Source organism: Salvia splendens, chromosome 22 (genome assembly GCF_004379255.2).
Source record: "Salvia splendens isolate huo1 chromosome 22, SspV2, whole genome shotgun sequence".
Classification (NCBI taxonomy): domain Eukaryota; kingdom Viridiplantae; phylum Streptophyta; class Magnoliopsida; order Lamiales; family Lamiaceae; genus Salvia; species Salvia splendens.
The window spans coordinates 24067485-24094721 of NC_056053.1; the positions used below are offsets into that span (position 1 = coordinate 24067485).

The window sequence follows — 27237 nt, forward strand, 5'->3', positions numbered from 1 at the left end:
GAAAATTTTCTGGTAATATATACTGGAATTTTGAATTCAATACACCGATTTATATAGGTTATATATTCTTTTGCAATTGTCGTGTTGAAGATGCTTTAACCTGGTTTTGTTTCTGTTTTCTCAATTCTATGACAGCAATTAATTGTAAAAGATATTCAAATATTGGAATATAAAATGATTTAAAAATCAGCTGGAAAAACTATGAAATTTTTATTTGTTTGCAATGTGTAACTTTTTTTAATGAAAATTGTATCTAATGGTAGTCAAGAAAAATCATATGTAGACATCACTAGTGACAAGTTAAACGATATCGCTTATTTATACAAAAAATGTCGTTTAGTTAAAAACAATAACAATATACTACACGCAGATGACCAAATTTATCGCTGTGTAATAATTGTAAACAAATCAAAACTTCATGATTGTTTCAATTGGTTTTTATTGTTGCAAAATAGACTAGAATTTAACTATAAATCATGCTATTTTACAATTTGACCAAATCAAAATACTAGTGATGAAAGCACCTGTCTAATTTACCTATATACAAACCAAAACAGTTAAGAGGACAATGCTTTCTTTCACATCCAATGAAGCCGCAAACAACATAGAAGTCTTAATTAGTTCCAAAAATATAGTTTCATTCACTCACTAGACATTAGTCATCAAGAGTTGAAATATAGAAACTGTAACAGACAGACCAATTCATTCTGCACTAAACCATCATATTAGTCGAATAGAAACTCGCTTAACAAGTCATCGATCAATAGATCCCCAATCTCATTACCTGTTAAGGAAATTTCTTCCACGGGATCTTGCCAGTGCGTCTCCCAATCAAGTTTTCTCTCGGCTCCCTGCAGCCCGTTTGCAGATTCTTCTTGGCTAATCAGCTTCTCAACAGTGCTTCTGGCTCGTTCCTTCCGCCTTGTTAGCAGCAGTGATCCTGCTAATTTTGACATCACCCAGGGATGTACATCAACGTGTTTCAGGAAAATCTGTGAGAGTGCTGAGTTGATTCTGTCGAATAGCAACATCCTCTCTGGTCTCGACACAGCCACCTCGTAGTGGTATTTCTCCTCAAGGATGTCAAACAACCCGGTGTCCAGAGGGCAATCTGGGATATGCCATATTATCCTAAACAAATCAAAGCCAAATTCTTGAAGGCCCGCTTGGGTTAGCACATCGAGAGTATAATAGGCCTCCCAGCCTTCAGTTCTCATAAAGTATTTCCCGATGGGAGTATGAGTCGATGTATTATCATAAGCATCATATTCCATCTTCAGGAGGTGTAGTTGCATCCGGAGCTCTATGTTAAAAAAAGGAAATCACAGGATCATCATGAGCGCGTGTCCCATGAAAAACTGCTACAGTATATTGCAACATATTAAGAGCACAATTAATGCCGAATTGAATAGTGTGTCAAAACAACTTCTTGAAAAGCAAATGATATAGAAAAGAGGTCGTGCATACATGTTCAATGCGTCAAGGGAAGAAACAGATTTAACATTAGTCATTCGCTGTTAAGATCTCAAGCATAGTTATATATGGCTAGAAAACGTTATCTTTTGCTAATTGATTACCTATTGCAACTTGCAAGGACACACAGAAAGCAAACTTCACTTCTTCCTGTTAAATAACATAAGCAAAGAATGACAAAGTTCATACCGTTGACTTCAGCACTGACTCTCTCAGAATTTTCTGAACTAGATGATGCATGCCAAACAAATGGAGTCTTGAGGATTGAAACTGGACTAGCATAATCAGCATTTTTGGAGCTTTTCAAAGAAACTGCCTCAATTCCAAGATGGTCATCAGTAACTTCTTGGTGCATTTCCTAAAACAGCACCAAACAAAACGAGTGAACTTCAATTACCAGAACCTTGACAGAGCTTAAGAATAGGCATTCCCATCAGCACGTACCCAAAGAAAATGCATCATGAGAAAATTGAAGAGAACCGTTTGCTAAGAATGTAAGAATAATGATATAGAATGTAAGGTTGATGTGCAAGTGTTATTTCATACTCCGTAGCAACTATACATGCACAAAAGCCATACGACTTCTATAGTTACATCTGATCATTAGCAATATCATTTAATTTTAAAGATGGCGGATGTGACCAAATCGCTTACACTTTGATGAGTATCATATGCATAAAAATGAGGTGGCTAGAAACAAAGTAAAAATGGCAAGTGAAAATAACAGATAATTTATCATTTATTTAAAGTATAAAAAATTAATCTCAGAGATTGCATGCCATCAAGTTTCTTTGTAGGTGAATTAAACTACTATACCATTTACTGCATCGCAAATTTGCAAAAGTAGCAATAATATAGTTAGTGACTTTTCTCAGAATAAAAAAGCAATACAGTTAATGATAATATTTCTCAAAAGAAGTACTAGCATCTTTGTGATTTTAATATTTCAGCATCAGCAGTTATTTCCACTTTAAGAAATGTGGCAAAAAATGGCACATATACAAATGTGGCAAAAAAATGCCATCTATAGAAGTGTGGCGAAAAAATGGCATACATATCTCACAAACTTGAAAACCAGTTATGACGACATTAAAAATTTCACTGTCAGACTTTGTATTGGAGAAAAAAAAATTAAAAAGAACAAAAAATAATAACCACGTATGAGTTACTTGTTCCTACAACATAACTAACGCAATTGCTATTCCATTAATGCAATATATATATGTACGTATTTATGAAAGCATACAAGAAGATTATTTTAAAGGTACTAAACTTGCAAGACGAACAGCAATGATACATCTTCTGACAACCTCCCCTAAAGCGAAGAAAAGATAATCACAAAAATATTAACTACTTCTGAATTCTTCTTACTAAAGGATAAATTCTTGCTGCAAAATCCTACTAGGAACAACAGCAATAAAACTGCTTCCGACAAACCCCCTGAATCATTGTACAGTATCATGTAAGCCACAATAGACCTATTACACGTGTTAAGCAAAATCAGATACAAGACTACAACAAGGGCAACGACGCACCACCACGTGTTAGTCAGTATAGGCACATAATTGTATTTATACTCAAACCAATGTTCTTAGATATCTAATACAAACTGCATAAATATGCGAACAAGAAAAGTTGTACCATATCAACAGTTTTGGAGAAAATTCTTATCTCATGTAGTGTTTTATGTCAAAATCAATATATATATGAAAGTAATTTTATGTGTATATGGTTGGTTCAACCATTCAAAAATGAGCTTTCAAGGAGCAAAAGCAATATATGGTCATGTAGAAGAAGTATCTTTTAATGATAGAAATAAAAAATCATTGTTTTTGGATGTATAATAAAGGAAAAGAAGATCACAGAACCTGTTGATTAATTGATTTATCAGTTATATTTGGAGGATTATAATTAGGAATATAATCTATCCCTAACTATTCTTTGGGATGAGTTAGATTGCATCAACAAGATGCTGCTTAACTACTTCAAGCGACTATTAGGGACCCGACATGATGGTCTAACCAACATTGTGTTCTTGCCCACTACAACCAACTAGAATAGTGTTGCCACATACTACCCTGACACATTCAACTTCAATCGTCTATGTTGGGTCAAATGATTCTTTCTTTTTATCAAGGTGTTCCACATATGTTGAACCCCATTCAATGAATATATCGGGTAAAGTAGTTTATCTTGTCCATTGCCATTGTGGAGGTGAAGCCCTTCGATGGATGTTGGGTCATTTTCCCAATACAACATGAACACGATCTCTAAAGTCCTACAACCTTATACTAACCCATATAAGTCCCTTGTGAACACCGAACAACTTGGCGCGATGGATGAATATGTTGACACACTTGTATCACGCAATGCCCAAGTCCACAGTACTTCCGATGCACATTGTGTGGGTTCACTTTTGCACATCAGCTCTAAAGTCAACCCATGTGGACTTTAGTTGAATTGGCACAATGTGAACTTCAATCACCACTAGAATCCCAAATCAACCCCGGTCCTTCCAATTCTCAACCTCTTCATGGGGCAAAGATATGGGATCATGATTGACCACAAAGTGTCATTACAACATTAGAACCTTACGAGCAAGATTGTTGAGAATTAGAATTGGAGTAAGATTTTCAAACATTAGTAGCATTTTTCCCCTTTTGGATCAATACCAAAGAAGAAAGGAAATCAATCGAATCAAATGATTGATTAAAAATGATTTGTAGTTATGATTTGATTGGTATTTTAGGAATAAAGCACACTTTTATTAAATATAAATAGAGTATATCGTGGATGCACACTTCATCGGGAAATTATAGTGGATAATCCTGCTTTACGCTAGTCAGAGCTTGTGATATAACGGGAGAAAGTTTACGATTATTTCCTAATTCAGTTTGGTCCATCTATAAAATTTCAAGATCTCCCAAAAAATCATTTTATTTCATTTTACGTTATCGATATGTAAAAAACTTGGGATCAAGCAGGTCTTATTTTGATGATGCTAGAATTCAAGTAAAAACAAGTGAAATACAGATGTGGAGGTTTTTCTTGTGTTTGATAAAAAAAAATGAGATACCTAAGGCGAAGAAGCCAGAACAACTTACAAGATAATAGGTAACTATAAGATAGATCTATGAAACCAGTTGTAAAAGAGTTATAAAAAACATGATTGCAGAGGCCCAAAAGGAAGTGTGTCTCTCTTTATGTGGTGAAGCCGTGAGGGGGTTGTGTCCCTCCCCCAAAAGCATTTGGAAACTTTCCTCTTCCACTGGATATCTAAGTTGGAGTGAGGGCACAACATTTGCTCACGTGTTTAAGGATTTCCAATGTGTGCATTCATTTTAAGAGTATATATCATCAAGTGGCTCTTTTATCATCATCCTTCCACAATATTGTGTACTATAGCATATATTGATATATAACTGTTAAAGCCTACTTCTTGAATGTGTCCCTCATGAACTAAACCACCCCAAGAAGTGGCATCAATCAAGAAAATGAAGTTGCACAGCGGCCAACCTTGTTTCTTTGGAATTAGCCATTCCAGTTAGGTTACGAAGAATTCTTTTATACCTAGTTAGTAATCATACCAAATGTAAATAGCTTATGAAGTTGTTGCGTTTCTTATACATCATGCTTGGCTACAGACATGACTCAAGCTCACAGATTTATGCGCCTTTTTCAATGCAGGCAAATAAAGGTCAAAATCTATGGTTATTTGGCATATACATGTAAGAAGGATCCAACTTGTACAACTAGTTATAACTACCAGTTTATAATTGGAAAAAGGTAAACCATCAATGGCGAACATAACTATTTGTGAACCTAAAAATTTTACAGCATTAAGGGCCTCCACAAGCACAAACAGAAGCAGCAAAAGGCATCAGTTTTCCCACACATTTACTCCAATACAGTAGCTATATTTTGACCTATTCCAGGAGCACTGAGCAGCATAGAGCATATTGATAGATGTGGATAGGTGTTGCATATTTCATAAAATATTGGACTCGTCCCAACGAATGGAAAGAGATTTACGACCAATAAAATCAGCTATAATTATAGATCATAACATTCATAGGAGCAGGATGGTTAACAAGAAAAACCAAGTACAACAAAATACATATTTGGCAAGTTTTTTTAACATAAACAGCATGCACATGATTTTATAAAATAAAGTTTGTAGATAGATCATAGATGAACCACAGACATAGAGAAAGCAAAATATTGCAATCAAGGAAAAGCAGAGAAAATAGGACAGCAGTGGTATTGAATAGGAGGGATCACATGGCTTAAAAACTCTGATGAAAGAACTAAAAACAAAAGTATAAGAGGCAAAGCAACATTCTTATGCGATAGTCAAGCCCAAGCCCTCAAAGGAAAAAAGTGAAGATCTAGACCTGAAGGCAGAATACCTTTTGACCATGAGCAGTAGGGTTTGAGCTTTCATTCTCCACTGAAGTTTCACTTGGATGCAAAAGAGAAGTTTTGGAAACTAGGGTTGTGATTCCATGTTCAGCAGCCATTATCTCAGGTACATCACCAGCACTGCACTTATCTTTTTCTTCGATCTGAAACGTTAGTTGTTGGTAAGGTAAGTCCTTTACATTTGCTTCCATTTGGATCTCTAACCTAGCTTCTATTGAAGAGTCTCTCTCCTCAATGGAGATGGGCAGGCAGGGCAGAGGCTCCTCGCCACTGAATTTTGATGATTGAGATGAGAAGTCGTCTTTGTGACTTGGATACTGCTTAATCACATTACTTGTACCATAGTTTATGGGATTTCTGTGCGATAAACATTTCTCATTATCCAGAATATTATGCCATGTACAACTTCCACGAATGCTCCCACCTATTGGTGGAAGTGATCTCGATCTAGATCTTTCAGTTTTATTCTTTGAACCACCGCCACTTATAGGACCTGAAATACCATTTTGTATGGAACTTCCATTGTCACCGATCAATGTTTTGCTTGATCTGTCATTATGCCCATAAGCAGTTTTGCTGGACCTTCTTTCTCCATCAGGTGCGGAAAGCATTTCACCTAGTGTGCTACCCTCACCAACTATTTCTAAATCTCGATATTTATGAGTTATCTTCCACCTCTCTGCAAGTCTCACTTTGGCCTCCTTATTTAAAGACCTAGAAGATGCATGGTTCTCCTTTTTACTGTCATCAACTAAGGAACTTTTGGACGACCATTTAAACATCTCCAACCCACTGTCAGTATCACTTTCTTTAGCACCAAATATACACTCGTGTAATGAATATCCTCTGAACCCAGACTTTATTGCAGCCTCATTCTTGTCAAAAACATCTCTCAGTCGCCTTGTAACTTTTTTAGCTATTTTCCTAGATTCTTTAGTACTGGCCTTTTCAGAAACATGATCTGAAAATTCTGCTTCATAAAATGCTTTTGTCTTTCTCCATGACAATTCTTTGACACTTACAACACTAGGGTGTCCTGTCACTTCTGCAGTGTTGGGGAAATAATTTTGTGAATGATAAGGTGATGAGCCATTATCATCCTCCATATCTCCGGGGTTAGGCTTTAGGAGCACAATTGGTGTTGGGGGGGTTCTTTTCTTATTCTTCTCCTTCGATTTAATATCTGACCTTTTGCCAGTACTACGAGCTCTGTGCTGATAGTGAGGATCAAGTAGCAGATCATCATCTCCGTTTGGATAATAATTGGTGCCGTGTTTACCTGTTATATCCCTATCTGCTCTCCTTGATTTTCCATTTCTATACTTCACAGAATTTGGAGGGTTCAAAAGTGTTGTAGAGCTACCAAGAGAACTGCTAGAAGTGCCCAATTCATCATGGACAAGATTTCCAGAGGAATTCTTTTTTCTACCAACTTGCATTGTTGAGTCTAGCATGTCTAAGGAGCCATCCAGATGTTCTGAGACATAAAACTTCTCACTGATGGTGTCGTCATAGGTAAGACGTTTGGAATTAAGATTCTGCTGAATGAGTGCCATAACGTCTTTAGAAAGCATTGAGCTTGAGCTCCGTCTTGGTGAACAGTATCCATTTACAAAGGATGATGCTTCCAGATCCTCATAGACGTCCTTGAATTCTTGCTGCTTCTTCGGGCTTCCCCTACTAGATTGGGAATCATACAGCCGTCTTGTTGGTTCAATGTTAATTGCGGTATTATTCAGCATATAGCTTTCAAACAACCTTTTTTTCTGTTTATGTATGCTCCACAGGGAAGACAACCCTTCAAGACGTATTAACCTAGCAATGCCACGCAGAGATCGTGTCTTTGGTTCAGTTTCTTTGCATTGTCTTTCTGCCAGTAAATTCGATGATGGCCTGTCGGCAGCTCGCACAAAGGAGCTCTCCCTGATCTCCAACGACTGATAGGTAACATAAAAATTATCAAACCATAACCAAACAAATCAATACATATCATTTAACAATCAAATTTTACATAATTACAAATAAATAGCTGCAGAACTAACCACATCAGTCCTAATGCTTGCATTGTTATGCGAGCCAGAATCAGGGGACACTCTATGCTTCTGAAACTGATGAAGTCCTGCATAAAAAGTTCAAATTAAAACAACATCACTAAAAATCCTATCTAAAACAATCATCAAACCATCACAAAAAGTTCAAAGTTCAAGTACATCACAAAATCCTATCTAAAACAATCATCAAACCATCGAAAAATTCCTGGAAAACTGAAAATTGAAAAATGTAAACAATAAATAATCAAACACAAAAGCTCCTCCAACTAAAATCCTCCCTCATAAATGCTTCATCTACCTGAACCTATCATAAATTTACGCGAGCGGGCATTGTGTGTGTATGTGATTATGTGCGTAAACATAGATAGTGTCTGATTCAGCTAGTACAGTTCACCATCGATTAAACCGAGCAATGAAGCTCAACCAAACAGCTTTAAAAATATAAATACAGTAATGTACTAGCAAATTGCGATAGAATCTCAACCAATAGGCTAAATCTGCGGGTATGAAAACAATCAATGCTACCGTCAAAACATACAGATAGGCATGCAGAAATCCAAAGCGAAATCATATAATTGAGATGCAATTATACTAAAGAGTACTTGTTTCAGTACGTCAACAGAACTTTTAACAAAAGCAGGACAATTGAGGTAATCAATTATCGCATTACACTACTGCAATAAACGAAAACGAGAGAGAGAGAGAGAGATGTACCACTGTGCTTCAAATGCGAATTTTTTGTACTACTATGAAGCGTAGACTGATTTTTTATGAACTTCGAATTTTGAAGAATTGGGCTTTTGGAAAATAAGAACTAACTTACAAAAATGGACCCAAGCCCATTAATAATTTAAAAAATCAAATATTTTCTCAATGAGAAGAAAATTTAAGTTTTGTTTTACAAATTCTTAATGTTTGCCATGTTTTAAGTATTGAGTCCGAGAACTATTATTTCCTTTTTTGAACTATTTAATTCTTTGAATGTGATTTAATAAGTTATTTTATTATTATTAATATTAGGTCCTCGTGTTTTTAGGAAAAGCTAATCAAACAAAAATAGGTTTGTCTACAAAATTGTTGCGGTCGGGTATGATAAAATTAGGGTAAATATTCAATTTTGTCTTACTGTTTTAGCGTTTTAGCGAAAATAGCACGACATTCAAATAATTTTATAAAAGTAATTTTTAGTAAAAATGTCCCCCAAACAAATTATACTGTGTACAATTTGGATGTTTTGTATAAAATGGTAAAACAATGTGACTGAACTGGATATTAATACATGAAACAATTGTACAGTGGAATGGATATAGCATGAAATACGTAGTTGTCAATCAAAAAACGAACTCAAGAGTGTTGTATTTTATCAATAACTATTAGTACAAAGAGAATATAATAGTATATAATATAATTACAAAATATTAAGCTGAAAATAAACACTTAAATCAATCAATATCACAATTATCATAATAATCATGTTGCGTTACTGCCACATACAGTCATGCCAAAACAATCATCATAATTTAATTCTCAACAAACTGAGGGTTTAGTAAATATTTTACCAATGAGTACATAAGTGACTGTCTAATTAATATATTTGTATAAGCAAGGTGAATTTCATTAATGAGTATCATACCATAATTTACACACTGCGAAAATAATATTATTTGAACATAAATACTTAGGTTCGGACCACAGGCAGTTGCGGCCTGGGGACGGTCCCGGGGTCCGGCCCGGGCTAGCGTTGGAGGGTTCGGGACGGGCCGCAAACCCCCAAAATTTATTTTTTTATTATTTTTTTTATTTTTTTGCCTATTTATACCCATTTCTTCAACATTTTTCCACCAAATTCTCAATTTCTATCCTCTAAATTATTTCAATATTTTTTCTAGGACTTGTAATTTTTATTTTTTAGGGCTTAATAAATTTTTTTTTTCTAGGATTTGTAATTTTCTTTTTTCGACTGAACAATAAATTTTCCCGGTTTGAATTATTCAACGTATTACATTTACGAGTAAAATAGGTTGAAGTTGTGAATAATGTCATTTATTAGTTGCGGTCTGGGTTGGGGCCTACACGGTTAGAGCAGTTGGAGCTTGGGCCGCAACTGTAGGGGAATGATGACGTGGAGTGGACTTGGGGCCTGAAATAGGGATGGGGTTAATGATGCTCTTAGGCTTAATTATTTCTTCAGTAGTATCTACTGTTTATTAATTGAAATCTAGTTAAAACCTAGAACTCCAATTATCAAATAATTATATAGTGACAACATATGCATGGATCGACCTGATCTCTATATGTAAGCCAGCAAATATTATGCACATGAAAACACTCTGAAGTGTTGATATTATGCTAGTACATAATAGTAATTAAGTTTGGAAATTAGTACTTGAATTAATTAGAAACATGTCCATTTGAATGTGAATTTAGTTAGTTAGTAGTTATAAATAATAGTCCATAGAGCAATCCCATTAGACAACATAGATAATACTAAATTTATCTACTTATAAATATGTAATTAATTAATAGAGAATGTAATTCAATTGGAAAAGTGATCTACTGTGGATAACTCAGGATCATCGTGTAATTAAATTTGTTGGGATAGTTATAGAAAAGTTCCTGTTGGATTATGATGGAATTCGGTTTGGGATTATATACATGATCTAAAAAAAAATATTTAAATAGGTTGGAACAAATTTGAATCGAAATAAAAATTTCAAACAAACGTTGAATTTTGTTCGAGTTGGGTTAGTTTTTATATATTTTAGATTCATTGGGTTTTTTGTAAAACCAAAAATATAAAAAAGTTCAAGTGAACCAAAAAAAAATATCTCATAAAATGAATATATAGCTCAACAATTGCCACCTAAGCACAAAACCTATAATCAGTTTAAGGATTATTATCTGGGGCAGATTAAAGTATAATTATCGAAAAAAAAATATTTTAGTTATTTTCATAAGTTTGGTTCAACTCAAATAAACATATAGATATATAACAGTTTTTTGATATATTGTGACTTAAAGCACAAATATATTGGTACGTGTATTTTAATTTCATAAAGCCTATTTGCTAGTTATTTTAATGGACATTAATTACATAACATGCAGCAAAATATAAGATTGAATATCATGGAACATATTATATCGCTGAAATTGATAGGGAAAACACATTGATTGCATTTTGACGTCTATTACACTTTTTTTTTTATTACTAATAAAAAACCATATCAATTTCTCTTGCAATCTTAAGCATTTCTAACAAACAAGATAAAAAATAATTTTCGAACAAGAAAAACAAAGAAGATAAAAATCATTCGTAAGAATTAACAGCACTCCTCATTTCCCCCAAATTTTTTTCTTTAAAAAAAAGTAGAAATTACAAATTGAAAACAGCATGCATCATATTCATGTAATATAACACACATTTATATATACGTATAGATCAAAAGCACTGTAAATTTAATTTGTAAAAAAGTGGAGTATAATATAAATATACCTTCAAAGGATGAAAAGCTTTTCGACCTTGTGAGGCGAGCTCCCTCCATTTTCTTGAATAGATGATGAATTTTTCAATTTAATCTGATTATATATGATTCGTAACACAAACAAAAAATATAGTAATTTATCAGTAAAGAATAAAAAATGATGAAAGAATATTACCAAATGAAAAGAGAGAAACTAACCACTGCAAATATTGATCTCTTGTATTCTCGAAATATTAGAGAGATACAGAGAGAGGGGAAAAAATATATTTGCTCTTTTAGAAAGCAGTATAGTAGAAAAGGAGAGTTAAATCACAGCTGCAAAGAATACATACAAAATGTTTGGTGTGTGTGTGTGTGTGTGTGTGTGTGAGAGAGAGAGAGAGAGAATATAATGTAAGTAGGAGTATTAAAGTATGTAACAGCATCACAACAAATAGAAAGTGTAAGTGATTTATTTGAATTATTTTTTAGTAATTATTTAAAATTCTAATTTCGTTATTGTATAATAGGATTTCTTTGTCATTTTTTTGCAATGAATGTAGTATTATAATAAATATATTATCAGTCTATACTGATAAATATATTATGTAGTTCTATAAGTCTATACTATTCATACGCAACCATAAGATTAAGTTGTCTAATTATATCTCACTTATATTATAGGAAGAAGAGATACTATATGCTTATATTTGCATTAGAAGATTTATTCTAAGGATGATCATGATACAATCTTATTGTATTTATATATTATGTGGATTTTTTTAAGCTTGAAGTCACTACTAGTACATTATTGTAGAGGATTTTTTTCAATTCGATGACTTTTCTGCTTGAATCACTACTAATTAAGTTATTTTAGATGATTTTTTCCGATTCGATGATGAGGTAATGATGGGGTTTGAACATTCATTTTCCATCTTTTATAAATCGGGTTTGGTTATGTCAATTGGTTTCCTGGAAAGAAACCTAATCAAATCATTCTAAATAACTTAATTTATAGAATGTGGTTACACTTGTATAAATAGCAAATCAAAATTCAGAAATAATTTAATTATCCTACGCATTTTTATCACACAATTACATGATATATAGTACTATCATATAATAATTTTCGAAATAAGACATATGCGTTTACTAAATTTAATAAATGCAAAAAGGTTGAAGACGAATATCACAGATAATTTCAAAGTTGTCACCTCTGTAAACTTTATGCCTTATAAGCAAGCCTCCAATTAGGATATACCAAATATCTTTAATGATATAAAGTCGTATACTTGAAATTTTAAAATGTATGTATAATGAGTATGTATATATGAACTTCGTGACATTGCTTGGTGTCTTGGTGAGGAGGACCAGGAGGTGCCAGAAGAAACAATGATTGGTTAATTGTCTAAAATAGTAAAATTACAAAGAGATCATTTTGAGTTATTTCACACCTTTTAAATTTAAATAAGAAATTCTAAATTTTCAAAAAATTTATTAAAGACTATTGGCATGTAATATCATGCTATTAAAAAAAATTTATGTTTACGAACTTCAAACTGATAAATAAGACTAACACGAACTTTGACCGATGTGTCAATTTCCAACCAACGATAGGTTCCGACTTATTAGAGCATCCTTAACGCGCGGGGCCAGGCCGCAATGAGCGAGTCCCGGCCCGTGCGTGGCGTTGGAGGGGAGAAAGTTCCGGCCCAAGCCGGTCCCGGGGTCCGGCCTGGCCGCCGTTAAGTGTGCCCGGGCTGCAACGAACGCGTCCCGGCCCAGCGTTAGATGCTCTCCGGGCCGGGCCGCAAGTCCCAAAATTTTAATTTTTTTTTGAATTTTTGTCTATAAATACTGAACATTTGGCCACCATTCTTCTGCACTTTACCCATTTCAATCCTCTTGTATTCCCATATTTTCGGGTTCTATGGAGTGGTTTAACAGCGATGAACGTCAGATGAACGAGTTTGTCAACCCCCATCGCATACGATGCCTAGTCCGGGGGTGGCTAGCAACATCGACATAACATCGTCAGTTAGCACTGATGAGTACGAGATCAATGATATGGAGCCCGCTGAAGGGAGGGGCAAGGGCAAGGTTGCGGATGATGAGGGGTCGAAGAAGTATAGTCCGAACGAGACATTGTGGCTGGCCAAGAACTTCGTCGACGTCTCCGAGGATCCTATCATCGGCAACCAGCAGAGCGGCAAGGTGTTCTGGCAGCGGATTGGGGAGAAGTACAACGCTGGTCGTCCTAGAGGTAGGGCTGGCAAATCGTGCGGATTGGGTCGTTATCGGGTCAACCTGATAATGACCCAACCCAATAAGGCCTAACCTGAACCCGACCTGTTAAGGAAACTGTAAATCAGAACATGAACCCGACCTGCTACCTTCAAATCCGAACACGACCCGCATCCGACACGAACCCGTTATTGACACGATATAATATGGGTTGACACGACACGATAACAACCCGAACCTGATATTACACGATTAAAACCTAATATTACACTATTAAACCTTAATTTTTAACCTAATTTACACAATTAAAATTCGTTTTATACTATTTAAACCTAATTTATAAGAAATTAAAAAATTAAAGTAATATATATTTTTTAAATAATAATAAAAATAATAATATTATTTCTTAATGGGTTACCCGTATCCGACCCGAGCCCAACCCGAAATTATCGGGTTCTTAATGGGTCAACCCGATAAGGACACAGATCCAATAAGACTTGACCCCAAGGGCCCAACCCAATAATTTCGTGCAGATTCGTGTCAGATTATCGTGTCGTGTCGAAAATTGCCAGCCCTACGTCGTTCGAGCGTATCTACGTGAAGCTGCGCAAACATTGGAGTCGGGTCCAGAAGGAGATGAACAAGTGGAATGGCAAGTGGACCAACGCGATGGACCTCGTGGAGAAGGCCAAGGCGGAGTTCTTCGCTGACGGGAAGAAGCACTTCAAGTACTTCGACGTTTGGAAGATTGTCGAGAAGAGCTCGAAGTACACCGGTGGGGCCGAACCGACGGCAAGTGGGGCGCCGAATAGAACCAAAGTTTCCACCGCCGGAAACTACTCTTCGAGCGAAGGAGGTTCGGCGATCGATCTCAACGTGACGGACGACGACATCTTCTTCTCATTCCCTAGCACTCAAAGCCGTCCGATGGGAACAAAGACAACAAAGAAGAAAGCGAAGGGGAAGGCAACTGCGAGCTACTCTGCTATGCCGCCACCGCCGCCCAATCAGTCTCTGGATAAGATCTCCGACTCTATGTCGGAGATGAGTTGGCGGATGAGCCAGCTGACGGAGTTGACATCGAGGGATACCTCGACAATCTCGGAGTTCGATCTCGAGTTGCACCATGAGATGATCGCCAACCTTAGAGCACAAATGAAGAAATAGTAGTTTTATCCTTTTTTTAAAAAAAATGTATGACTTGTATTTTTATTTTCTATGATTTTTAATTTGCTTTGTCTAGGATTTGTAATTTTAATTTCTACTGAACAATGTATTTTCCCGATTTGAATTGTTCAACGTATTGTATTTACGAGTAAAATAGGTTGAAGTTGTGAATAGTATAATTTATTAGTTGTGGCCCGGGTTGGGGCCTGCAGGGTTAGAGCAGTTGTGGCCTGAGACTCAAATTTAGGGGAATGATGACGTGGAGGGGACTTGGGGCCTGAATCCGGGCCAGGATTAAGGATGCTCTTAAAGGACATGGAAAACGTGCCAACATTTAACTGGTGACATGGAACATCATTTAATACTTATTTGTTTTAAAAAAGTAAATAACATGTCATTAATAATTACTAGGACTTTTCCTTCCCATTATCTTTCATCTCCATCTCCATCTCCACGTCTATATTCTTTATTCTCTTTCTCTCTCAACAACGTAGTAGTTGTCAATAATCCACGTCATTCGTCAACTTTCCAACTGGCCTCGACAAGTTACCTACACAAAATTTAGCCACATCAACCAACGAGTGGAAAATTGACACATCGATCAGAGTTCGTAATATTATTTTTCAAAATTCAATTGTCCATTTGACCAACTTTTTTTATTGTCTTAGCCCCAAAATGACTTTATTTAGTAGCCCCTATGTTACATTTATAGTATATATTTGTATCATCACTATTCTTCCACAAATACCAAAAAATTATATGTATGCACTAGTTCAATATTGCATTTCACTGGAAAATTTTTTTGTAGGACTATATTGAAAATATATTTATTGTAAATTTTTTAGATTTAATAATTTACTATTTAAAATTTAAAAGATAGACGTATTAGATTTTACCAAATAACCTTTCCATTTACTGTTTCACTGCTTTTGATAATAGACCACATATTCCACTAATCTTATCTCACTCAAATTTCATTATAAAACTAATACTCCGGTGCCCAGTCAAATGTGCCCTTGTATTAGTGGACAGAGGGAATATATTTTTAAAATTATAAAATATATTGTAAAATATAAATACTCCCTTTGTCCCAAAAGAATATGCACTTTGGGTTCAGCATAGATTTAATGCAAAATTGGTAAAGTAAAATAGAGATGTAGAGAAAAAGTAATTAAAGTATTGTTAGTGGGAAATGAGTCGCACCTCATTAGAGATAAAAGAGTTTCCAAAATTGAAAAGTGCATGTTCATGTGGGACGGACTAAAAAAGAAATAGTGCATATTCTTGTGGGATGAAGGGAATATAATTATGTATAAAATATATTTTTTATATTTTTAAATTATAAAATATAAATAATACTTATTCTAAAACCCCAAATAATCCATTTTCGTTGATGTTGAATGTCCAGTATACCGCAAAAGTACAATATACCAAATTTCGGTATAATCTACCGAAAATGAGGTACATTATTGATATTGAAATTCGTCATATCGAAAATAAGGTATACCAAATTTCGGTATACTGAAAATTTTGGTAAGGTAAAAATATGAATTTTTATCATACTGAATTTTCTGTAAGGTATATACAGTATGGTGGTTTCAGTATGATATATCGTACTTACCCACCTCTAGATATTACCAATAGGTGTTGTTTGGTTGTCATAATCTATTATCTTATTATAATATATCTAGGAATAAGTTGTGGGATTATTTTTATTGGATGGGTGACTATGACTAATTATTACTCTCTCCGTCCCAGCTAAGTTGAGTCAAAACTTTTGGGCACGAAGATTAAGAAATTGTGTTGAATAGTAGGAGAGATGAATAAAGTAAGAAAGATAAAGAGGGAATAAAATAGGTGAAGTGATAAAGTAAGGGTAATTAGATAATTTTTTTTTGTCAAAAAAATGTAATGACTCAACTTAGTTGGGACATCCGAAAAAGGAATACGACAACTTAGTTGGGATGGAGGGAGTACATAACTGTTCATTTAAGATTAAGTTGTGAGATTTAATCTTATGAACCAAACACAAGTTACATTTAATCCCTAGATATAATCTTACAAACCGAATAGTCCCATAGGATACGTTTTTGGTTGTTTTGATGTCATCCCAGGTCTTGCGAACTTTGGATGGGGTAGTGTATGTAGCCCGTGTTCCTAAGAGTTATTTAATTCGAATACCCTTACACTATATTTTGTTTTTTAGGGTAAGCATGGTTGCCATTATGGTGATTTGGGATGAAATAAAAGTATTTTGTGATAAACTTTGAGCCTTTTACACACCTAACAACATTTTGCTTTTGTAAAAGCTCTTGAGCACGAACATAGGTAATGAATATGTGAATTTTCAACAAGATACTATTTGATACAATATGCAAAACCTACCAGCCTTTTTTATTCCTTCATTTCGTCTTTGACGTGGACTGTAAACTAGACACTCAGGCTAGACCACCATACCCAACGATAACAGAAGCTCTGACGATAGTAGCGATGACAACTATGACGATAGCGATGGTGGTGGCAGTGACGATAACAATGGTGGTGGCTACAGTGACGACAGCGCCGGTGGTGGGATCGATGGGATGAATGGATTTTTTAAAGTTCTTAGATTTGAGAGTGATGAGATCTTGTTTATGGATCGAACTGCAAACAAGCTTTTTGGAGTAAATCCACACGCCCGCAACCACGTTATTTGTGTTTTGCCGCAAGAGAATGATCCTAAAGTGGACGTGTTGGTAAAGATTTTGAAGTAATACTTGTTGGTGAAGGATCAGCCACGTTTGAAATTGTGGAAGGTAGTGTCATCAATACTCAATCAGAATGGAATTACAAAATAGAAGATAAGCCGTGGCAAGATGGGGAAATGTTGATCGTATGCAGGCCGTCGTGGTGAGAAGAAGTGTTGCGTCATGTATATGTACGTAATGTCGTGGCAGCGATATTCGGAAATTGGAGTGGACAAGTTAATCTATTGTTTGTAGTTTGACTGTCCCATGTATGTGTATGTACTTAGTTTTTATCCTGATATTATTGGAATTGTTGGGGTAGAGTTTTGAATAAATTTTTCTTAATTTTTATCCTCAATCCACCTGAGATGAAAACACTTTCTTTTTCGTCTGTCCCAACAAAGATGACTTCTTACTTATTTAGGAAATAATTAAAATATTTAATTACATTTTCACTCTCTTACTTTATTCATTTCTCTTATTTTAAAACACCCAATAAATTTTTCTCTATTGCTATATTCAATTTTTTTATTTTAAAATACTCAGCAACTTTTTCTCTCTACTTAAACTCCTTAAAATAAGAGTGTATGAAATCTTGTGTCGCCTTAAGAAGGTATCGTCTTCCCAGGGACGGGGGAGTATTATATTGCTAATATCTTTTTACTTCATTAACTAAGTTAGCTAATGATTTCCCTATAAGTAAGGTGAGAGATTTTATTCAATATATGATTACTTTTGTGAGCTAGACTTCTCAAAATGGGCCGACAATCCCCGGCCAAGCTAAGCTCCGACCTGACCATCAGTGAAATGAAACAGAGTTGGGCTCATTGGTTAAAGTGGGCTCCAATTGGGCCATGTAAATCCAGGCCCGACCGGGTTATTTATAGTTTGATATTTGAAATGATTGTTGGATTAATAATTGCAATAAAGTAGCAAAATTTTGATAATTGGAAAGTAAACAATTTTTGTAGTTTGATATATGAAAGCATTGTTGGATTTGTAAGGTATTAGTGATAAGGGTGGACGAAACATCAAATACATGACATAATAGTATATATAAAACCAACACAATAGTACGACTCTTGGAAGACAACCTAACAACCAATAAATTGTTTGAAAACATACCTCAAATCACTCCTAATACTCTATCATCGTACGTCTTCTACTTAGGTTCACTCTAGTTGATTTTCTATAAAATGAGCATTATGTTTATTTGTATATAGTTCAAGTTGGTTAAGAACCGACCAAACAAGTTAGAGAATTCTAGCTTATTAGTTTTCAAGAGTATTCTAAGTAACATTATTATGCAATATATTTTTACTTCATTTACTAAATCAGCTAATGATTTTCCGAGAAGTCGGTGGAGACAATTTTATCCATCCTAAGTAACACATTTCTTTTTGGCATGTATTTAGTAAAAATGATAATAAATATGAGGGAAAGTAAACTAAAAGACACTTTACTTTCTCTCCAATATAACTACTTATTATCATTATTATCATTTTTGGAAGGTTTAGTACGCGTGGACGTAATGAACAATAAAAACAGCGAAATTGTGTAAATAAAAGAAATATTTCATCTGAAACGATTGTATATGCTTAAAGTGACAAACTTTAACCATAAGGCCATCCGCAACGATGTCACTTATCCGTCCCTTAACCGTCCCTTAAATTACTATTCATGAGTCCCACTGTACTTTTTTAGAGGTCTTTCTTCTTTTGTGCTAAGAGAGTAATGGAATTCCAATTTAATGAAGGAGAATAGATTCATTCTAATTGAGGGAGTGACGCATAATGATTGTGCGTCGTTCTTAATGAAACGCATAACCATTATGCGTCGTTAAGTAATGACGCATAAGGATTATGCGTCGCTTAACGACGCATAAGGGTTGTGCGTCGCTCATGAACGACGCACATTGGTTATGCGTCGTTAAGGCGGCTTTTATCTGCCTCCAGTCACACGCAGATCACAGAACGCACCTTCATACACTTTCAATTCCTCTATCTCGGCGATTTCCGGCGTTTTCTGGCAATTTCCGGCGATTTCTCCATAAGATCCGGTAATTTGTTCATCAATTTAGCTACATTCATCATTATTCATGTTTATTGTGCTTTCATTTGTTAGTTTTACCCAATTTATACAAATTAGGGCTTGTAGGAAAATGTCCATAATTGTCGTTGGTTTATATGTTTTTGATGCAGAAATCATGCAAGTATTTGTGAGTTTGTATTGGGGTGGTAGAGTAGTTCAACTACCACATATGGGTATTGGTTATGACCCACCTCGTGCGAGGAGCTCCATTATATTAAATTCATGTGTTTCCTATTATGAGTTGGTAGCAATGATTTGTGATGCGATGGGAATAGATATGAACCAACACACAATTGAATTATTATGGAGACAATGTATAGTCTATGGTTCCGGTATGAGTTATACATGTTCTGTGATTCGCAATGATGATAGTGTAATGTTTATGTTCAACAATGCTCAAAATTCAAGTGGGTGTATTGAATTATTTGTTGAGTATTCACCTGTGAGGAGTGAAGAAATCCCACCAGTTGTTGATTATGGTATTGGAGCATCTGCGAGGTTTGAACAAATGAGTTTTGAGTGTGGTATTGGATCATCTGCGAGGGTGGACCAAATGAATGAGCAGAGAGATGTTGTAGATGTTGTAGATGTTGTAGATGTTGCTGATGTTGGTGTTGGATTGAATGATGAGGTAGATGATGCAGATGATCTTGATGAGCCAAGGCCACTATCCGAGACAGAGCCAGACCCCGATCTCAGTGATGGTGATGGTGCTGATGATGTCGGTGCTAGTTCTGATGATGAGATAGTACCATGTAAACCTGTTATGCAAGGTGAACAACCACTTCCGGAATACAATCCTAATGGGTTTAGATTCTTTCGTGAATTACCAAGTCGTCCTTCTGGAGTATCGGATGATGTGGGAGGTAATGAACACAGCCTTTTGTATTGGAATGAGAATGAGCCGCATCGGATTGTGTTGGGAACAAAATTTGATTCCAAGCTACACGTGAAAACTGCTATAACTATGTGGAGTTTATGGAATGAAAAACAGTTTAAGGTTGTCGAGAGCAAATTAAGAAGGTGGCATGCTGTATGTAAATTTCCAGCAGGAACGACAGTCACAGGGGCAGGCATCATCAGCACCACCGATGCTGAAAAGGCGAGGGAATGTAAGTGGGAGGTTTCAGTTACACAAAGGTCGCATGACGATATGTGGGAAGTTAGGAAGTGGAAGAATCGACATACCTGTATAGGCCATCGTGCTAATAGAGATCATGCTAACTTTTCAGCCCCAATGATAGCTCTGTTGATTCGACATCATGTGCGACAATGTGCCGATTTCAAGGTCTTCTCAATAATAGCTGATATTCAAGACAGATTTGGTGTGTTAATCAGTTATAAGAAGGCGTGGTATGCAAAGAGAAAGGCTATAGAGTTTGTATACGGTGGATGGGAGGAGTCGTTTAGGCAGTTGCCAAGCTACATGTTTGAACTCCAGTCACAGAATATGGGCACAATTGTTGAGTGGAAGCATAACGATCTGTTGAGTCAGAGGCGTACAATGGTGTTCAACTATGTTTTCTGGGCATTTGGGCCTGCAATACATGCGTTCCAGAAGGCCGCACCGGTGTTAACAGTGGACGGGACTCACCTTCGAGGAAGATTTAAAGGTAAGTTGCTTGTTGCTTGTGGTTTTGATGCTAACAAGACATGCTTGCCTATTGCATATGCTGTGGTGGATGAAGAAACCAATGACAGTTGGTCGTGGTTTTTGGATCATGTCAGAACTCATGTAGTGAAATACGAGAGGGAGGTGTGCATTATATCAGATAGGCATAAAGGACTCTTGAATGCAATGGAGTCTGAAATCATGACTAGGGCCCCGCAGATACACCACAAATTTTGTTTGCTTCATGTGAGGGCAAATGTGTTGAAGAAGCACAAGGGCCCCAATGTGAAGGCCATTATATGGAAGTTGGGGGTCAGTTCTCAGGAACGTAAATTTGCCAGAAGACGTCGAGCACTATATGATGTCAACAGTGGTGCGGTTCGAATGCTGAATAGGATTACAAAAGAATGTTGGTCACTGTGCTACGATGGTGGACTTAGGTGGGGGGTGGCCACCACAAACATGTCGGAGTGCTACAATAACGTCTTGAGGGGTGTGAGAGAGTTGCCGATTAGAGCGTTGGTTGATTTGACATTTTGGAGGACGGTAAAATGGTGGGCGGAGAAGAAGACAACAATAGAACACACCGAAGGTGAATTAACCCCATGGGCGAGGGACAGACTTGCTAAGAATGACTCAAAGGGGCGAAAACATTACATCACTGTCATTGACCGAGATCTAGGGAAGTACCATGTCCGAACTCGAGGAAGAATCGTACAAGGAGTGTCAAAGGGCAACAATGTTCAAATAGTCAGGTATTTGGAATCGAGTTGCAGTTGTGGTAAGTGGCAGATGTGGAGAATCCCTTGTTCGCATGCTTGTGCGGTTGCTAGAGACAGAGGTCATGTTATGATTGACCTGATAGATGAGAAGTACTACCTAGGTACATGGAGATCACAGTACTATAGTGAAGTTTCATTTGATGCACCAAGACATGAAGAGTATTGGGTTGCACCTTCATGGAAATTGTGCATCACCCCTCAGCAGTTGATTCCTAGAACGCGTGGCCGAGTTAGAAGAAGGAGGATACTTAATCAAATGGATGTCCAGGAGGAGGATGAACCGAGAGCTCCCCGTCGTTGCAGAAATTGCGGGATAGAGGGGCATGACCGAAGAAATTGCTCAGCCGGTGCCGTTCAGTAAAGTCATGGTAGCCATTTGCATCTGAACTTGTGTATTTGAGATGTTATGTATGTATCAACATTTGTGAGATGTTGTCGACATTTATGATGTGTTTTATTATGTCTAGACTAAAAATTTTGTAACATTATGTGTTTCAAAAAGCCACACACAACCCGGAAAAAATGTTCAAAAATGTGAATTCAGTGTAGAAACGAAATTTACTTGGTGACGCATAAGCATTATGCGTCACCAATAAACGACGCATAACACTTATGCGTTACCAAGTAACGACGCATAAGAGTTATGCGTCACCAAATAGAGACGCATAATAGTTATGCGTCACAAAAGCAATTTCGTTCAGCACTGTTTAGTCCAGAAACTTCGCCCGGTCGGGCGATTTACGTGCCTAAAATGCCCGATCGGGCGATTTTATGATTCAAAATTTGTTATTTGTTTCATAATACGGTTTATATTTGGTATTCGTTTATATTTGTAACCGAATTTTATATCAAAATCATAATACTGATTTATCAAAATCATAATACTTCGCTCGGTCATATGTTGATATTCGTTTATATTTGTTTATCAAAATCATAATACTGTTCATTCAACCATAGCAAAAATAATCAACCACAACCTGTTTCAATAGACACAAATACTGACATATGCCCGAAATCTATCTAGATGGAGGCGTGAACTTTGTCGGAGCCTTCCCTTTGTTCTTCCTTGTTGAGAAGCCCCTGAATACATTCTGCATAGCCCGGCCAATCGTACTTGATGATCGTGAGGATCCCGCGGTCGGTGGTCGGAATATTACTTCGTCATGTTCCTCCCCGCCCTCTTCTTCCGGACCCTCTTCTTCCTGACCCTCTTCTTCCCCTCCCTCTTCTTCCGGACCCTCTTCTTCCTGACCCTCTTCTTCCCCCACACGATCCATAAATTGATAATTCTGAAAGTACGTGTCACGTCCTTGTTGAGATGCATCCCAATCAGACACACCTCCAAAGAATGAATCACATGACGCGCGTGCTCCCCATTGCGAGGGCTCAATGCTTGCACCACTCAACTGAGACCATCCTGGGGGATCGTACTCCGGACTCAAGGGCTCTGGTACCGCATACTCAGGTTGCGGTTGCTGCTGCTGCGCCAACCTATGGTGTCGTGTAATCCCGTGCCCACCCGTCCGGACACCCGGCAGTCCATGACGAAGAGAAGTTGGTGGGCGTGGCGGCACGACCACATTTTGCCGTTGAGAAGATGGATACTCCATCGCATCAGCATGGTTCATCGCACGAAGTGCCGAAGCAGCCATGTCTCGAATCTGAATGAACCGAGGGTCTGTGTCATGCTCAGAGGTCAAATGCCATATCCCCTGAAGGGTCTCAACCTAGATAACAAAAATACAAATGACATCATACCACTTGGAGCAATACAAACTTTAAACTAAACTAAAGACGTTTTTATATACAAAAACATCACATACCGCCAATAAATTAGAAGAGGCTGCCTCGTTCATCCCGTCAGTTGACTGTGTCCCAGGTTGAACTAGGTACGACACGGTGATCCTATTGTACCACGCCATATAACCCGGATTAATGCGACCACCTAGTGTCGCCGTTGCGTGGTCAAAAGTTGCTTGGAACCTGTCGTGGCGCAAGTCCCATTCATCAATGAAGAACTTATGTACCTTAGCCCAATCAGCGCCCTTCCTCCCACGGCGATGACTTTTACTCAAATGGCCGGAGCTATGTAGCATCCTATCACAGTACTGAGGAATACGCTGGTAGCGGTTAAATTGTCGACAAACGCGTCCAGCCTCGTGTGCCTCGACAAATGACCAGCACACCAAATAAGTATCGCACAAGTAGGATGCAGTCGAATCAATGCAGTACTCAGGGAGGATACAGTCTGCATAGGGTGTCCACAGAAACTACAAACAAATAAAATAAAAAACACAATTAATTTCATACTATAGTAAGTAAATTCATTAATTAAGACAACACAAATAAATTTCACCTGGCCAGGACGGATCAGTGATAACTGATCACGATAATGAGCTACTGAATGTCGGGGCGCATTTCCAATTTCAGTAACTCCGTGCCACCTATACATAATATTAATGTCAAAAGTTATCAACAAAACACATAATTATGTGAGTTAATTTAAACAAAAACATTACTTGGCTCCGCACGGGGTATACGGCGTGTGCATAGGCGATATCAAGAAGGCTGGCCTCAATGTAGGCATTCTTTCCCAGGCCCACAGCTGCAAGAGAACCATAGGTCCACCGACATCTCTTCTCTGTCTGCCTACAGAAGCCTCGCACAAATAATGATACAGGTATGCTAACGCAGCACTACCCCAACTGATATTAGCCACATCTTCCGGATCGTCTAAGGCATTTAACCACATAAAGGGGACCTTGCACCCTGTGGTGTCCGGTAAAATAAGCCCCCCTAACAGGATCAGAGCATGTATGCGTGCTCTTTGAATGTATGCATACACAGGCAGCCCATCACCCAACGGCATCGTCGCTTGGTGGATCAGAGACGTCATCAACAAACCACCGTGCTTCGTTTCGGTTTCTGAGTCAGGTATCCATCCCAACAAATCTCTACACTTGCTGGACCAATCTTCAAATCCAACAGGGTAGTCACGGCCAGTGAAAGCACGACCGTCTGCTCTCAAACCCCACAGGCTTTGCACATCCTGTAAGGTAACAGTAACTTCCCCAACTGGAAGGTGGAAACAGTGTGTCTCAGGCCTCCAGCGCTCGATCAAGGCAGTTATTAGCTCATTGTCCATCCTCATCGGTCTTCCACATTCAACCACGCCTCTGAACCCCCATACACCTAGCCAATACATCACATTTTCATGTATAGGCAATGCCCACACCTTACTCTCCGTCCTACGACTTCTCAACACATTTGTTGTGCCATTCGCCAACAACGAGCTTGAAATGTGTTCGCTCTGATGAAACAGTAGTGATGGATCCTCAGGTCCATAGCATAACTGTTGTTCGGAACTTGCAGATGCCATCTACTTCAAAACATTCACCCATGCTTCAAATTTTTTTCATAACAACTCAACAATCAACAAGCTAACTAAATTGCAACTTAGGGGCACAATATATGCATAAAATCGCCCACCAAAAGGGGCACAATTACAAAAACTTAATCAATTGCTACTACCCATTCAATTATATGCATATGAAATACCCAAATTACGGAAAATCGACCAACAAATCCAACAATTTCATCATAAACGCTAATTTTGCTAAATTAAATCCATATGAAATACACAAATTACGGAAAGTCGTCCAAAAATTCCATCAATTTCATCATAACCCATAATTTCATCATAATCGCTACTTATATGCAACAAAACAACACAAAAATACCAAAAATCCATCAATTTAATCAAAAACCCTACTTTTACTAAATAACGGAAAACCTGCCCAAATTAAACATTAAAGGATGTATTTAGCCAAATTGAAGAACAATTACCGGAAAATGGTTGCAAAATGGTGGTAATTCGCCGGATTTTGCTCGGATTCGTCGGAAATCGCCTGCCTCGCCTGCTTCGCCTCTTTCGTCGCGTTTCTGCCTGATTCTGCCTTCTGCCCGTTTTAAAACTCAACTAACGACGCATAAGTATTATGCGTCGATAACTAAAGACGCATAAGAGTTATGCGTCGCTATTAAACGACGCATTAGTATTATGCGTCTCTAATAAACGACGCATAAGTGTTATGCGTCTCTAATAAACGACGCACAATGGTTATGCGTCATTAACTAACGACGCACAATGATTATGCGTCGTTTAATAGCGACGCATAAGGATTATGCGTCTTTTTGTTAGTGACGCATAAGAGTTATGCGTCACTCCCTGAAGCGGAATACGACTAATGCTCTTCATTAAAATGGAATTCCATTAAAATCCTTTACCAAAAAAAGAATTGATCCTACTTTTTTACTACATCTCTTAACTAAGGGACGGAACCTGCAACCCTCCGTCCCTTAACCGTCCCTTAAATTACTATTCATTCAATTTAATTTTTTATTTTTATTTCCAACCAAATTCAATTACAAAAAACACACTTCATTAAAATAAAATAAAATTACAACATAAAATAAAAATATAACTTAAAATTCAAAAAAAAAAACACATAATTAAAATCCTAAAAAAATAAAAATAACATAATTTAAAATACAATTTTATAGTGAAATGAGGATGAATTAGGAGTATTTATATAGTAAAAAAAAAAAGGAAAAAATGGTAATATTACCGTTTTTAATTTTTTTATTTAATTCAATATTTTTTTAAAAAATGATTTATTGCATCAGCGTGACGATGCCCACTCGGGGGCCGGCGAGTGGGCGTCACGCATGGCGTCGGAGCGCGCCACGTCGCCTCGGCGCGTGGCGAGACGTCTCGCCATTCGTCATGGCGGGACGGAACGAAAACGGGCTGGAGAAGAGACGGGGCGCTGCAACGCGTCACGCCGATGTCCCGTCCCTTAGTGACGGCGTTCACGCTGGTGGCCTGAATTCAGCGACTTTAGCTACGTTACATATCATATTCTAACTAAGTCCTAGCTAAATAAATAATTAAGGATTGATAATATTAGTGGTTTGATTTATTTACGGAGTTAAATTAGTGTTGGATATTTTGGTAAATAGAACTCTCCTGAAATAACTATTCAAATGGCATTATTCCTACTGTCGAGATATTTCCTTTTCATAAGAGCATCCACAATGGCGCCTTGCCGAGCGCCGGCACTAGGCGGTCGCTAGGCTAACCATTGGAGGAGCCGAAAACCGCCGAGCGGTTTTCCGGAAATCAATTTCGCCTAGTGCTAGGCGGTC

The 27237-nt window shown here is 37.1% G+C and overlaps 3 protein-coding genes and 1 long non-coding RNA gene across 4 annotated transcripts; 1 reads left to right on the top strand and 3 right to left on the bottom strand.

Moving 5' to 3' along the window:
• Positions 1-557: 557 nt before the first annotated feature.
• LOC121786961 lies at positions 558-8868 on the bottom strand. Its single transcript, XM_042185553.1, has 6 exons — positions 8849-8868; positions 8661-8743; positions 7938-8014; positions 5883-7832; positions 1663-1831; positions 558-1303 (listed from the first exon to the last, which is right to left on the bottom strand). The coding sequence occupies exons 1-6, from the start codon at positions 8866-8868 to the stop codon at positions 726-728; spliced, it is 2877 nt and encodes a 958-aa protein (XP_042041487.1). The 3' UTR covers positions 558-725.
• Positions 8869-20690: 11822 nt separating this feature from the next.
• Positions 20691-21057, bottom strand: LOC121787247. The gene is made up of 3 exons (XR_006047304.1): positions 21023-21057; positions 20824-20939; positions 20691-20729 (listed from the first exon to the last, which is right to left on the bottom strand). It is a non-coding gene; the product is annotated as an uncharacterized LOC121787247 (long non-coding RNA).
• Positions 21058-21709: 652 nt separating this feature from the next.
• LOC121786962 lies at positions 21710-22390 on the top strand. Its single transcript, XM_042185554.1, has one exon. The coding sequence runs from the start codon at positions 21710-21712 to the stop codon at positions 22388-22390; it is 681 nt and encodes a 226-aa protein (XP_042041488.1).
• A 655-nt stretch (positions 22391-23045) lies between these two features.
• Positions 23046-24582, bottom strand: LOC121786963. The gene is made up of 4 exons (XM_042185555.1): positions 24549-24582; positions 24386-24473; positions 23853-24299; positions 23046-23756 (listed from the first exon to the last, which is right to left on the bottom strand). The coding sequence occupies exons 1-4, from the start codon at positions 24578-24580 to the stop codon at positions 23046-23048; spliced, it is 1278 nt and encodes a 425-aa protein (XP_042041489.1). The 5' UTR covers positions 24581-24582.
• Positions 24583-27237: the final 2655 nt, after the last annotated feature.

Excerpts from the sequence above, each read along its gene's own strand:
- LOC121786963 (XM_042185555.1), bottom strand. The coding sequence starts at position 24,580 with ATGCACACGCCGTATACCCCGTGCGGAGCCAA. Across the intron at positions 24,474-24,548 it reads TATACCCCGTGCGGAGCCAA|GTGGCACGGAGTTACTGAAA; the intron begins GTAATGTTTTTG and ends TATTATGTATAG. Across the intron at positions 24,300-24,385 it reads CACTGATCCGTCCTGGCCAG|TTTCTGTGGACACCCTATGC; the intron begins GTGAAATTTATT and ends ATTTGTTTGTAG.
- LOC121786961 (XM_042185553.1), bottom strand. The coding sequence starts at position 8,868 with ATGGCAAACATTAAGAATTT. Across the intron at positions 7,833-7,937 it reads CAAGCATTAGGACTGATGTG|TCGTTGGAGATCAGGGAGAG; the intron begins GTTAGTTCTGCA and ends GTTACCTATCAG. Across the intron at positions 1,832-5,882 it reads CTACTGCTCATGGTCAAAAG|GAAATGCACCAAGAAGTTAC; the intron begins GTATTCTGCCTT and ends GTGCTGTTTTAG.
- LOC121786962 (XM_042185554.1), top strand. The coding sequence starts at position 21,710 with ATGTCGGAGTGCTACAATAACGTCTTGAGGGGTGTGAGAGAGTTGCCG.